Source organism: Rhinatrema bivittatum, chromosome 2, assembly GCF_901001135.1.
Source record: "Rhinatrema bivittatum chromosome 2, aRhiBiv1.1, whole genome shotgun sequence".
Classification (NCBI taxonomy): Eukaryota; Metazoa; Chordata; class Amphibia; order Gymnophiona; family Rhinatrematidae; genus Rhinatrema; species Rhinatrema bivittatum.
The window spans coordinates 219,554,750-219,566,969 of record NC_042616.1 but is presented as its reverse complement, the minus strand read 5'-3'; the positions used below and the strand labels follow the sequence as shown (position 1 = coordinate 219,566,969).

At 43.5% G+C, this 12,220-nt stretch overlaps 1 protein-coding gene across 3 annotated transcripts in view; it reads left to right on the top strand.

The window, feature by feature from the left end:
• Positions 1-12,220, top strand: part of JAZF1 (JAZF zinc finger 1) — a 527,943-nt gene that overhangs the window by 243,857 nt on the left and 271,866 nt on the right. For all 3 annotated transcript variants that reach the window (XM_029589186.1, XM_029589187.1, XM_029589188.1), the window contains one exon: positions 2,956-3,028. In XM_029589186.1, the coding sequence (XP_029445046.1) occupies positions 2,956-3,028 (73 nt within the window). The remainder of the gene's footprint in view (positions 1-2,955; positions 3,029-12,220) is intronic.

Here is a 12,220-nt window from a genome sequence, read left to right as displayed (position 1 = left end):
AATGTATTCTTTTTCTGCAATACATGTTGTTATTTTTGGGACATTTTTGTTTTGCTAACATTGGGCTCTTCTTGTTTATAAAAGTTTGTAAAGGGCATATGTACCATGTCCCAAACACAAAATTGTGTTGAAAGAAAAACAATCAAAATGAAGGAGTCTGACTAGATGACAAACCAAATAGATGAGCACTGTAGTATGTGGAAGGTTTCTCTCTCCTGGGGAACTTCCACAAACAAGAGGCCTAGATTCAGTCTCTTACAGACAGACCATGGTCCATCAGCTTCCCTTTCCCTGCCTATCTCGTGTAGCTGTGGTGAGGGTTTATGCTTGACTTCGGCTGAAAGGCTGAAACAGTTAAGATGAGATACTGAATTTGTGACAAAATCCAAGGAAATAAACCTTCTCCCTCCTCTGCTAAGATATCTCTGTGCAAAGTTTAGATTATTAACTCAGGAGGGTGATCCAGCCATGTGCTCCTGGGCCTGGATATCTCTGGAAAAGCTCTATTTCCTCAGAGCGCAGACTTCTGTCTCTCCCTTTTAATAATTAGTTCTTCAGGAGAAGAACGGATTGCAGAGCTGCCAGATACAATTCTCTCTTCCTGGCTCCAACTCCTGGCCGTTCCTGCCCCTCATACACAGACACAGCCAGTGAATTTGTACTTTTTCTTCCTTAAATGGTCTCCCAGCATTCCTTTGGCTCCCTCTTCTGATGACTACGGAGTGCTGTTCTCTGGGCAAGCTAAACAGCACAGCCCTATTCCCAATTTGTTAACACTGTGAGTTTTGGATGCTGGTTCTGGAAGAACATTTGTTATTCGAGGAGAGCACACAGAGATTTTTGACATCTTTTTATATCCCTTCTTCTTGGCTGCGGCAGCTTGCAGTCTCTGCAGAGTTGAAAACCTCATTCTGACAGGTCCAAAACGCATCATTCAGATCCAGACACAGCTCAGTCCACTTAGTGAGGCTTTAACACATGATAAGCTAATGGGGGAAGGAACCTGATTTATAGTAGCTTGCTACAATGACAAACACAGACACCTAATAATTAAAACTAATAAGGATGGAAAATTCACCGCTCACCATACTTGAAAACTTAATTCACAGTCACCCTGAACATGTCATGGATTAGTAGCACAGCACAAACTTTCTTTACACAGAGGCAGGCACACATTCACCCCCTCCCCCCTCCCCAGTCAGGCTCCCATTCACACAAACTCACACATACACATACACACACACACACACACACACTCCAATTAGGCTCCAATTCACATACACCCACCCATCCCAGTCAGGCTCTCATTCTCTCTTACACACAGACTCCAGTCAGGCTCCCATTCACACATACACACACACCAGAGTAAGGCTCCCATTCACTCACTCACTCACACACACACACACATCCCCAGTCAGACTCCCATTCTCACACATACACATCCCTCAGTCAGGCTCCCATTCTCACTCACACACACACAGTCTCCAGTTAGGCTCTCATTCATTCATTCACATACACACACACACACACACACACATACATATATACATATCATTGGGAACAGATAGGAGATCCATTCTGTTACTCCTCTGTGTTCGCTGATCCCTGTGCTAGTCAGATTTTGTGAGGCTAGCATTTTCTCTATGCTGATCTCATTCATCACAAGATCAGCACAGAGTATATGCTAACAGCACATACACATCCCGGTGGTCTAGCAGGCTTGCTCCTCTTCCTCCACCACCGTCCCCATGGATATGCACACCTGGTAACGCTGGGCCTGGCTGTGACCTCCTCCATCTCTGTCGCCAAGCGAGATGGGATCCCTCGGCGGCTGCAGGGCCTTTTCCTGGCTGGATGGGATGGGTTCCCCTGCTCTCGGGCACCCTCTACAGCAGTGGTTCTCAACCCTGTCCTTGGGACCCCCCCCAGCCAGTCGGGTTTTCAGGATATCCACAATGAATATGCATGAGAGAAAATTTGCATGTTATGGAGGCAGTGCATGCAAATGTTCTCTCATGCATATTCATTGTGGATATCTTGAAAACCCGACTGGCTGGGGGGGGTCCCCAGGACAGGGTTGAGAACCACTGCTCTACAGCATGGCACCTAGGGGCCTTGACCCCTTCCCTTGTACACCACTGCCAAGGGGGCTCAGGTCCTCAAGAGTCTTGGGCTGAGTGGTGAGCTGTGCAGGAAGTCTGGTGCCTTCCCAGTCTCTGGGGTTGTCGGGGGGGGGGGGGGGGGGAGGCTTGTCTTGATACCAGGGTAGGCAGAAGCTTCCTGATTCAAATGAGAGTTGGTAAATGGTTAGCTCAGGTGGAGACTTATCCCACAGAGGTCCGTCCATCTGCTAGACGGTGAAGAAGGCCCACTAGTCTGGACTCGTGTAACAGGAATCAAGGAAAGGAAATTAACAAGTAAAACTAAATTTTATCTTTGCTGTGCAAGTACATTTTTAAAACAGCTCGATATTCTTTATGTAGGATAACTATCCAGTGGCTAGGCAGAGTTTTAGAAAACAGAAGATGGAAACTATTTAGGTAGTGTGCTTAGTTGCTCTCAGATTCAGAAACAGTTGCAGAGTAAAAATCAAGATATGGGAATTTCCTTTTTCATTGGGTATGTGCTAGGAGCTCTGCTGATATGGTAACAGAGAAACATTCACTAAATATACTGGTATTCATATGAAGGGCTATAAAAATTGGCATGATATGTGGACATTGCCCACTATGGTCAGTCTGAAGTTGTCTTGAAAAGGAATGCAGAATCCTTTTCGTTATGAATGTATGAACAATTGTATTAAATGAAAATGTGAGAAGAGGATATAGACAATTTATGATGATCTTGGTGGGTTTTTTGGGTTTTTTTCAGCTTTAGGTCTGTTGCTCTGTATTACATGCAGGTATCACTCTTGGGGAGAAAAAAAACAAACTCAATATTTTGTCTTTTTTTTAGATACCGATCCACGTGTTTTAGAGAAACAAGAACTACAACAGCCAACATATGTGGCGCTAAGTTACATTAATAGGTAAGACATTTTGTTTTGGTGTTCTTTTCTTTTTTTTTTTTTTTACACCCATCATTGGTTGCATGCTGTATCTGTAAGGCGAAGTTTCACTGTGTTTGTAAAATTATTTCTAAGATTTGTGCATTTTTTTCCATTATGTCAGGATCATCATACCTCACTTTGTGTGACTCTTCATCATAATCAGATATAATATTTGTCATTTACTAGTTCTCAAATTATGGATTGCGAGTTCTGGATTAAGAACCGAAATGTGAAATTACCATATATACTCATGTATATGTCGAGAAATTTATGCCAGAAAATAAGATCAAAAAAGCTGGGTCGACTTATACACGTATACTATCAGTTTTTCCATGTATACTATAACATTCCCTAGGTATGTGCGTACATATGTGCCAACTGCCGAAATAGAGTAGAATTAGCCACTTAAGTCAAACAGCTAACTCTGATATTAACAGTTAGCCGCTTAACTTAAGCGGCTAACTCTGGTCATGCCACTGACCTATCTTAAAGTTAGTGCACCCAGTGACATTTTTTTAATACAGACTTGGCTTTTCTTGAATTCTTATCTTCCTGATAAATCACTCAATTTATACATGGGACAATGGATTTTGGTCTCAAAATCGCCCATCGACTTATATATGAGATCAACTTATACACGAGTATATAGATGTTTAGAGTTACCAGGTGGCTTCATTTTTTCAGGTCAGGCCAGTCCAATTCTGGTTTTTTTTTCCCCCATTATATGCACTATGGGGTAGATTTTCAAACAAGGCGCGTTGGTGTACTTTTGTTGGCGCTCCAGGCGCCAACAAAAGTACGCGGGATTTTAGTAGATACGCGCGGAGCCGCGCATATCCGCTAAAATCCTGGATCGGCGCGCGCAAGGCTATCAATTACGTATAGCTGGCGCGCGCCGAGCCGCGCAGCCTACCCCCGTTCCCTCCAAGGCCGCTCCGAAATCGGAGCGGCCTTGGAGGGAATCCTCTAACGCCCTCCCCTCACCTTCCCCTCCCTTCCTCTACCTAACCCACCCCCCCCGGCCCTGTCTAAACCCCCCCCTTACCTTTGTCGGGGGATTTACGCCTCCCGGAGGGAGACGTAAATCCCCGCGCGCCAGCGGGCCGCTAGCGCGCCGGGACGCGACCTGGGGGCGGGTACGGAGGGCGCGGCCACGCCCCCGGACCGCCCCGGGCCGTAACCACGCCCCCGGACCCGCCCCCAGAACGCTGCCGACACGCCCCCTAAATGCCGCGACGACCAGGCCCGCCCCCGACATGCCCCCGACACGCCCCCTCGGAGAACCCCGGGACTTACGCGAGTCCCGGGGTCTGCGCGCGCCGGTGAGCCTATGTAAAATAGGCTCACCGGCGCGCAGGGCCCTGCTCGCCTAAATCCGCCCGGATTTGGGCGGATTTAGGCGAGCAGGGCTCTTAAAATCCGCCCCTTAATGTTCCATTTTCTCTAAGAAAAGCGGTGCTATGGATCCTCATGTGCAGTTGGGTGAAACCAGGTTTGAACTAGTGTGTCATGGAAAAAAAATAATGGAGCCAGCTGGGAACAGTGAAGATGTTGAAAATGTCATGTCATATCGGGCTTTTAAACTATTTGTGATAAAGCAGGTCAAAATGGTTCAAAAGCTATTCAATGAAGTATTAAACCTGAAACAGGCTGTACAGTGGAAATGCATGTGACACCTTTGTCAAGTGACACGCAGGTGTAAAGAGGCTTGCTTGGATGGCAAACAATGGAAAGAGCTTTTTCATCTTCCGATAATTATAGACAGGAGACATTAGGATGCAGGTTGTTTTAAGTGGTCTTTGTATTTGTACAGCTTTTTGCTCTCTTTGCTCTCCTGTTGTATTGTGCTTAAGGCCATATTCATTACAAGATGTGTATTTTTTTTTTTTACACCTTTATATTCCATAGCTTGCTCTGGTTTGTTAGGGACATAGACTTATGTAACCTAACACCATTATAAACTTGTTGCATACTGTTAAATATCAAACACCAGACACTGGCACGCTATTGTACCCAGAGGTTTATGGTCATGCAGTGAAATTACTTATAGGCTGATACTGTAAAGTGCGCTCGGCCGAGTGTACTGTTTAACATGCGCGTCCACTACCCCTTATACTGTAAGGGGTTTAGTGTGTTGAAAACGCATGACCAACGCCCCCCCCCCCCCTCCTTTCCTGGAAACTAATAGTGTTCACATGCAAATGCATGCTGATGAGGCTATTCTTATTCACCCGGGATACTGAAAGTAAAATTTGTGGCCAATTCGCACATTTTATGCTCAGAAGAGTGTACAGAAAAGCAAAAAAATGCTGCTTTCTGTACACCCTCCGACTTAATATTCTAGCGATATTAAGTCGGAGGAACCAAAAATGCTAATAAATAAATAAATAATTAGAAAAAAGGTGCTGGCCGTTAATCCTAAGGGACGCTCAATTTTAACTGCATCTGTTTTCCTAACCAATAGCTGTCATCAGGTTCGGAAAACTGACGCTCTTAAAATTGAGTGCTTGTTTCCTGAACTGGCTGACAGCCACTTCACCTGGGTTTCTGCTAATAAAGAGGTGCTAGGGATTCATTATTGTCCCTAGCTCCTCCTTATTATTGCGAGCCTTCATTTAAATAGAGGATCACGCGTACAGGGGAGGTGGTTGGGTGCGCAGTGGGAGTTCGGGCGCTCAATACGTAGCGCCCATTCTCCCATACTTCTTATTGAAATAGCCTGTTAGACTGGTCTCTACTGTGAGTCTCGGACCTTAAAGCAATTTTCATCATAGGTCTACATGTTCTGTAGAATTCGTGCGTGCTCAGGGGAGAAGGAGATCTGTGGCACTCAACCAGAAGTTGAAATCCTTTAAGAGTGAGACTAATTGGAGTTATTCTTTCCCGAAAACAGGCTGGTCTGTGCTAGTCTTTTATTGGGGATTTGTTCTATAGCAATAAGCAAGGACAGACTTTGGTCCAAAGTTCAGGGAAAAGTATCTGTTTGGTTTTTTATCCTCTGATAAATGTTTGATTAGAGTAAACCTGTTTGAGAGGTTATTTTATTTCTCTTATTTTTTTAGAAACAGAGACATGTAATAGCAGCAAAAGACCATATGGCCTATGTAGACTGCCAGTCCACCCAACTAATTCAGCTGTACAATTCCCGTCACTCCCTCAGAGAGCCCCCTGTATTTATCCCATGCTTTCTTGAATTCAGATATTGTTTTTGTCTCCACCAGCTCCACATGAAGGCAGTTCCATACATCCACTATCCTCTCTATAAAGAAATATTTCCTTAGATAACTTCTTTCACCCTCATCCCATAATCCCTTGTTGTATAGCCTCCTTTCCATTGAAAGGGTTAGCCTCCTGTGCATGGAAACCTTGGAGATATTTAAATGTCTCTATCATATCTCTTCTAGCTTACCTTTCTTCTAAGATGTCCATGTTTAGATCTAAACCCCTTTGGCTAGCACTCTTGGTACTTAGAAAGTCATAAAAGACATTAAAAACTGTTAAAATATTAAAAATAAGTCAAGAAACTATCGAAATTACTTTCTAATATACACAACAACAACTATTTGCACAAATTAATGATTGAGGGATGAAAATATATCCAATCCCACAATAATAAGAAGACCCTTTTCTTATCTGAATATTTGTGCTACCATTTTGTATGGTTTAGTAGGTTTTCCTTTACTCTTTTCTTTCCCTCTATATGCTAGATTTTCTCCTTTACTTTGCAGATATAATCTCTCTCTCTTTAGATGAACTATATGTTGATTTTATATGTAAACAAACCTAACAAAACTATTTTTTTAAAATGGCTGCTTCTCTTGGTTGGGATTTTTCACTGAACTCCATGTCATTTTCTTAGTGATTGTTAAGATTATTTGATCACTTAGTGATTATAATTGAATTTGCATGAATCGCGAGGAATCGGTTTATGTTGGATATTGTAATATACTGAAAGAGGAGAAAGGCTCCATTCAACACTTATTCTTGTGAAACTGATGGACTAATATTCGGAAATCTTTATCAGTGACTCAATCCTGTACAGCAAGAAGACTTCGCCCTACCAATCCTTCAAATATAATTGGTTAAAATGCCCAGTTGTGACATAAGGATTATTCTGTTGAGACTTCTCTTTTGTGTGTGTTAACAAAAAATGCAAGCTACGGTTGTCTCTCTTACATGAGAAGATCGTGGCAAATAATCAAGATGATTTATTCCTTTTTTTTTTTCCCCCCCATTGGCTTCAAGTCAACATTTGAATATTTTTACTCAGATGGCATCACTGTGGTCCTGGTGGAGGGTGGTAGAAAACATTAGTATATGGTCCAGAATCGTGTAGTGATATCAAATAGCGCAATTATCATGCCCAAAGGATGGATAGAAAGTCTGGTAACGTGCCACAACACAAATGAAACTGCATGCCACTCTAGCTTTGCCTCAGTACATTTGTCGCAGGTTTACTGTTGAAATTGCTATCGTCTACTTACTCAGCCAGGTTATCCCCATTGCTAGTTGTAAAGATGACTTGTGGTGTTTGAGCGTTGACTTCTGTCTCTGTTCTGAAGTCAGCTTCCTCAGTTACACATAAAAATAAGAGTGCTTTATTTCCCCCTTACTCAAGACAAAGTAAATGGTACACTGTTTTCTCCTAAGCATCACTGGCTATTCTTCCTCCTTAATGAGTGCACTTTTCATTGATAAGGACTTCACTGGATTTGTTGCTGACTTGATAAATGTTGCGTGGCAAACGCACGGGATTAGTAGCAATGCTGTGTTGGCATTCATCGACGTTTCCCAGCATACCTGTGCCCGCGAGGCTGGCTGATTCTACAGCTTGATACATTTAGTTCATGGAGTGTAATTAAGTGATAGTGGGCCGGAGAAAAAAAGTCACTGCCAGGCTCTTGGATCTTCTCGCCTAAATGAGCCGGGGGGGGGCGACATGTCAAGGCTTCAGAAGCCAGTGCTGCCTGCCTTCTCTCGAGTTGTGCCCGGCCCACACCGGTCGCAACAGGCGCACCCAGCAAACAGAGAGAGAGACGGTATCGTCGTTACAGTGTGATGCAAGAGATTTTCCAGTGCTCTTTTGATTTTATCATTTCCTGTCCTCATGTCGGTGCAGGCAGTATTACACTTCGATATACCTGACCTGACATTTGGCCTCTGACAAGTCAGGTTCTTCTGGGATTTACAAGTTTGGCTAGGCTAGCCTGACATACCTGCTGCCGGAGTAACAGCATCTCCTTAAACCCTTTTAAGTTATTTAGTCTTTATAATAGGATTCCTGTCACTGTGCTACCTCAGGAAGAGCTAATATTCCTGACTGATTTTGGCTACTGATTAGCATTTCTGTTTCTTGCAGAAGAATGAGGATTACTGACCATCATTTCTGAAAGATTATGCCTAGTTTAATCAGTTTTCAAAATAAGTGCAAACCATTTATTCTGGCTGGAGAAAATGCACAAAATGCTGCAGTGGGATTTACACAAACCACTGTTAACCCGGAATTTGTCTCCAGATGGCACTTGGAGTGACTGCTGTGCTTAGATTGTTTCTCTTGCCCTGTTTTGCTGAGAAATATGACACTCATTAGCTACAGATCACATCTATAATTGCTCTTTGGTGGTGTTTCATTGTCTTGTTTATGCTGATTTGCCGCGATCAATTTTACTGTTAGTGTTTGGTGCAGTCTGCTTAATCTCTTCATGGGCTCTGCGGTGTGCAGGCACAGCTGGAGCTCTTGCTGTGCTCTCATCGAGAGATACATAAGGCAGCAGTCAGACATGCTGCATAAATTCAAATCTGCAGCAACTGTGCCCTACAGCAGCAGGTCTCCGCTACTCACAATGAACTGCCTCACCTGTAGGTCAGTGGATTATTTGGCATATCATTGCCCTCCGGCAGTGCCATGCACGTCTGAACCGAAAGTTTGAAGAATGGTTCTGCAAACATCTGAAATTGCAGTCCCAGCATGTTTGTGCCCTGGAGATTTTTCAAAGGAGTTCCCGAGCAACCTTAGCCACAGCCACTCTGTCCCGTTTGAAATGTTCCATGCCAGCTTCCTGCTTTACTCTCCTGCTGTCCTGTCAGCGGCAGAGGGAAACAGGAGTTGCTTGTCACATCAGGGGCCCCATTGCAACTGTGATCGAGAACCATCTGAGCACCAAGGAACATTTAGGGACCAAATGCCAGACCTTTTAAAAATCCCGTTTTCAGCTGATTTTGTAACTTATTGTTTTGCAACACCTAGCTTTACAGAAGAAATGCATCAAAAGCCTTCCAAACCCCTTAATTTGTTGAAAGGGGCAATACAACACACAGTGCCTCTTTGAAGGGAGAACAGATTCTGAGTGCTAATATCAGGAAGTTCATATAATATCTCTGTTTTCCATTATCCTTCTTAGATATGTGATCTTTCCTCCTCTGATGTGGGCATCTGGGATCTAGAAGCAGGGCTATTGCTGGAGGTCTCATTTACAGCCTGCAGGTCCCCAGGCATCCCGCATTGTTTATCCTTTGTAACATGGTGCTGAGACTCTCAAGTATACACATTTTATTTCTAGGCTAGGAACCCATTTGTTTACTCCCTTGCACCATAGCTCTTTACAGTCATGCCTGGAACTGAAAGGTTTTCATATCCCTCTGTTATATGCTAATCAACCGTTCACGATGGTTTTCTTGTTTTCAATAAAATAAAATGTAGAGACCCCTAGGTGTCCACTAGCTATTTTTTCCTTAGCCAAATTTAGATTAGGATTCTTGTTAAGGAGAGAGAGTAGTTTGCAGACCATCCCTGCAGGCGTCTTCACGGAGGCACCTGAAAGAGAAGTGTGGCATTCTGAGTTGGCTTTTGGCATTTTGATTTACAGTTTTGAGAAATTTGTTGGAATGTTCCTTGACTGATAGGCCCCACAGCCTGATACAGGGGAAATGGCATTTTTTTTGTTTTTAGATTTGGGAGAAGGAGAGTTGCTGGAGACATTTCCCATATTGGACCCTCAGCCTGGAATTAGGGGCAGAGTCTGCCCTGGCCAGTACCCCACAATCTGGAAAGGACTGTCTTGAAGGAGTGGAAGAGGAGTTGGAGAGAAATGCTTGTATTTTTTTTCCTGATATCTTTTATTTTAGGGGGATCATATTTCCACCTGAAAGGAATTGTCAACCCTGCCTTGAGAGGTCAGGATAAGGTGCTGTGATTCCTTCCACCCAGCTAAGGAGGGACAGTAGTGACTTGCCAGAGAAATAGAGAGAAGTATTTTGCATAGAGTTTAGTTCTTGTTGTTTTGGGAGGAGTTCTTTTGTCTCCAGTTCCTGCATACTGAGCAGGAGAAGAGATTTTGGATTTTGAATGCTTTTTGGGACTTTCCGACAGAAGTTCAGCTTTTATCATCAGAGAAAGAAATAGGAGATCCCAACCTCCCACTAGAGCCCCTATGCTATCATTCAGGGGTGCTGGGTCTTCATCTTCTGCTTGCCATCTTAAAGGACACTGACTCAGCTTATAAACCTGAGGAAAGAGGTATCTTTGAACTGTTTACTTTTGTTGAAGATAAACTGGAGAATTTTTGTCGTGGATTGGACTTCATGTATTTTTGGTTGCAGTAAATTTTTGTTAAACACCACACCAGAGTGTCCATCATCGTTCTTCAGAGTCAAAGGTTCCCTAAAGGCCATTCTCTGCGGTAAATGCGGTGTAGCATTTACTTGCCGTCTTCCACCGGCCTCCATCACCAGAAAAAGGGATCCACCGGCACCAGCAAGGAGGAAGGACATTTCCCTCCCCTGGTGTGAGTAGGGAGATGCCAGCGCCCAACATGGCTGGGCCTGCCCACAGCCCGTCTATCATCCGCCCACTGATGAAGGCCCTTCTCCGTGGTGGTGATGCCGAAGGTGCTGCCGGCACAGCATTTACCTGGCCTCTTCCACCGGCCTTCACCACCGGCAAGGAGGACGGACATTCCCCTCCCTCGGTGTGAAGAGGGAGACACCGGTGCCCATGCTCAAATCCCGCCTACCCACGAAGTCTCTTCTTTGCAGCGGCAACGCCGAAGGCACTTGCACTGTGAGGCGCACGCACGAAGGAGCACAATAAAGGAACTTGCCCCTTTATGCATCTCTTTGTGCAGACCCGAAGTACTTATTCAGTCATGCCCTGGTCATCATTGCTACAGTCATGAAGCAAACGCTTATATGGAGATCTAAGGAGAATCCCAAGAAAGAAGCAAAGAAGGATTGCAAAGTTGGTCTTCCCCATGATAAGTAACAACTCTTCAGTTATCTCTTCCTGTTTAATGTTTACTGTCCTCTTATTAAATTTTCAGTCCCTGTCAAAAAGTAATCCCTCTCACCAATGACCTGTTAGAGGATTAAAATTCTTCTATTTTTTGCATTTCTGAAACCTGGCTGAATGACAAAGATAATGTGCTCTTAAACCAAATATCACATCCCAACTATGATGTAAGCTAGTACCTTACAAAGTAGAGCTTAACCTTCCCTATGAGCAGGCAATTCTAAAATCAACTCAACTAAACATAGGACTGGTCTATTGTTCACCAGGAATACTACAAAAAGACTGTTCGCCGCTAATTGAATTATTTGCTAAGGTGTTTCCATCACCACACTCTACCTTAATTGTAGGAGACTTTAACCTTCATGTAGATAGAACTCCTAGAACCGCAGTCTGTGAAATGTTTTTAGAGACAATGGATGCTTTAGGATAGTCACAATTTGTTTCTAAAGTGACTCATAAAGTGGGACATATTTTAGACCTAATATTTACCAATAACAGTAACTAATCAATACTTCCCACACTATATTGCAGAAATAACCTTCCTCAACCCAACTCATAAAAATATAGGTAATAATCAAATTTTACCTTCAGAAAAAATATAGATACAGATGTACTTGTAGAATCTATATAAAAATAAGCTATTTGAATTAAATCAAGCTAATGCTTCCTTGGCATTTGATTCCTGGGATCAGATTGTCAATAACATAGCTGAAACCTTAAGTCCAGTCAAGATTAATTACTATTAATAAAGAAAAGAATACCGCTAAACAAAAGAAGCCATGGTACAATTATTGCGTCCTTCTGTCGCAGATGGCTGCGGCCGCTCTGCCTTACCTCTTTTTCTCTCCTTTCTCTCTCTTTGGGCAAGATGGCTGTCTCCGGTG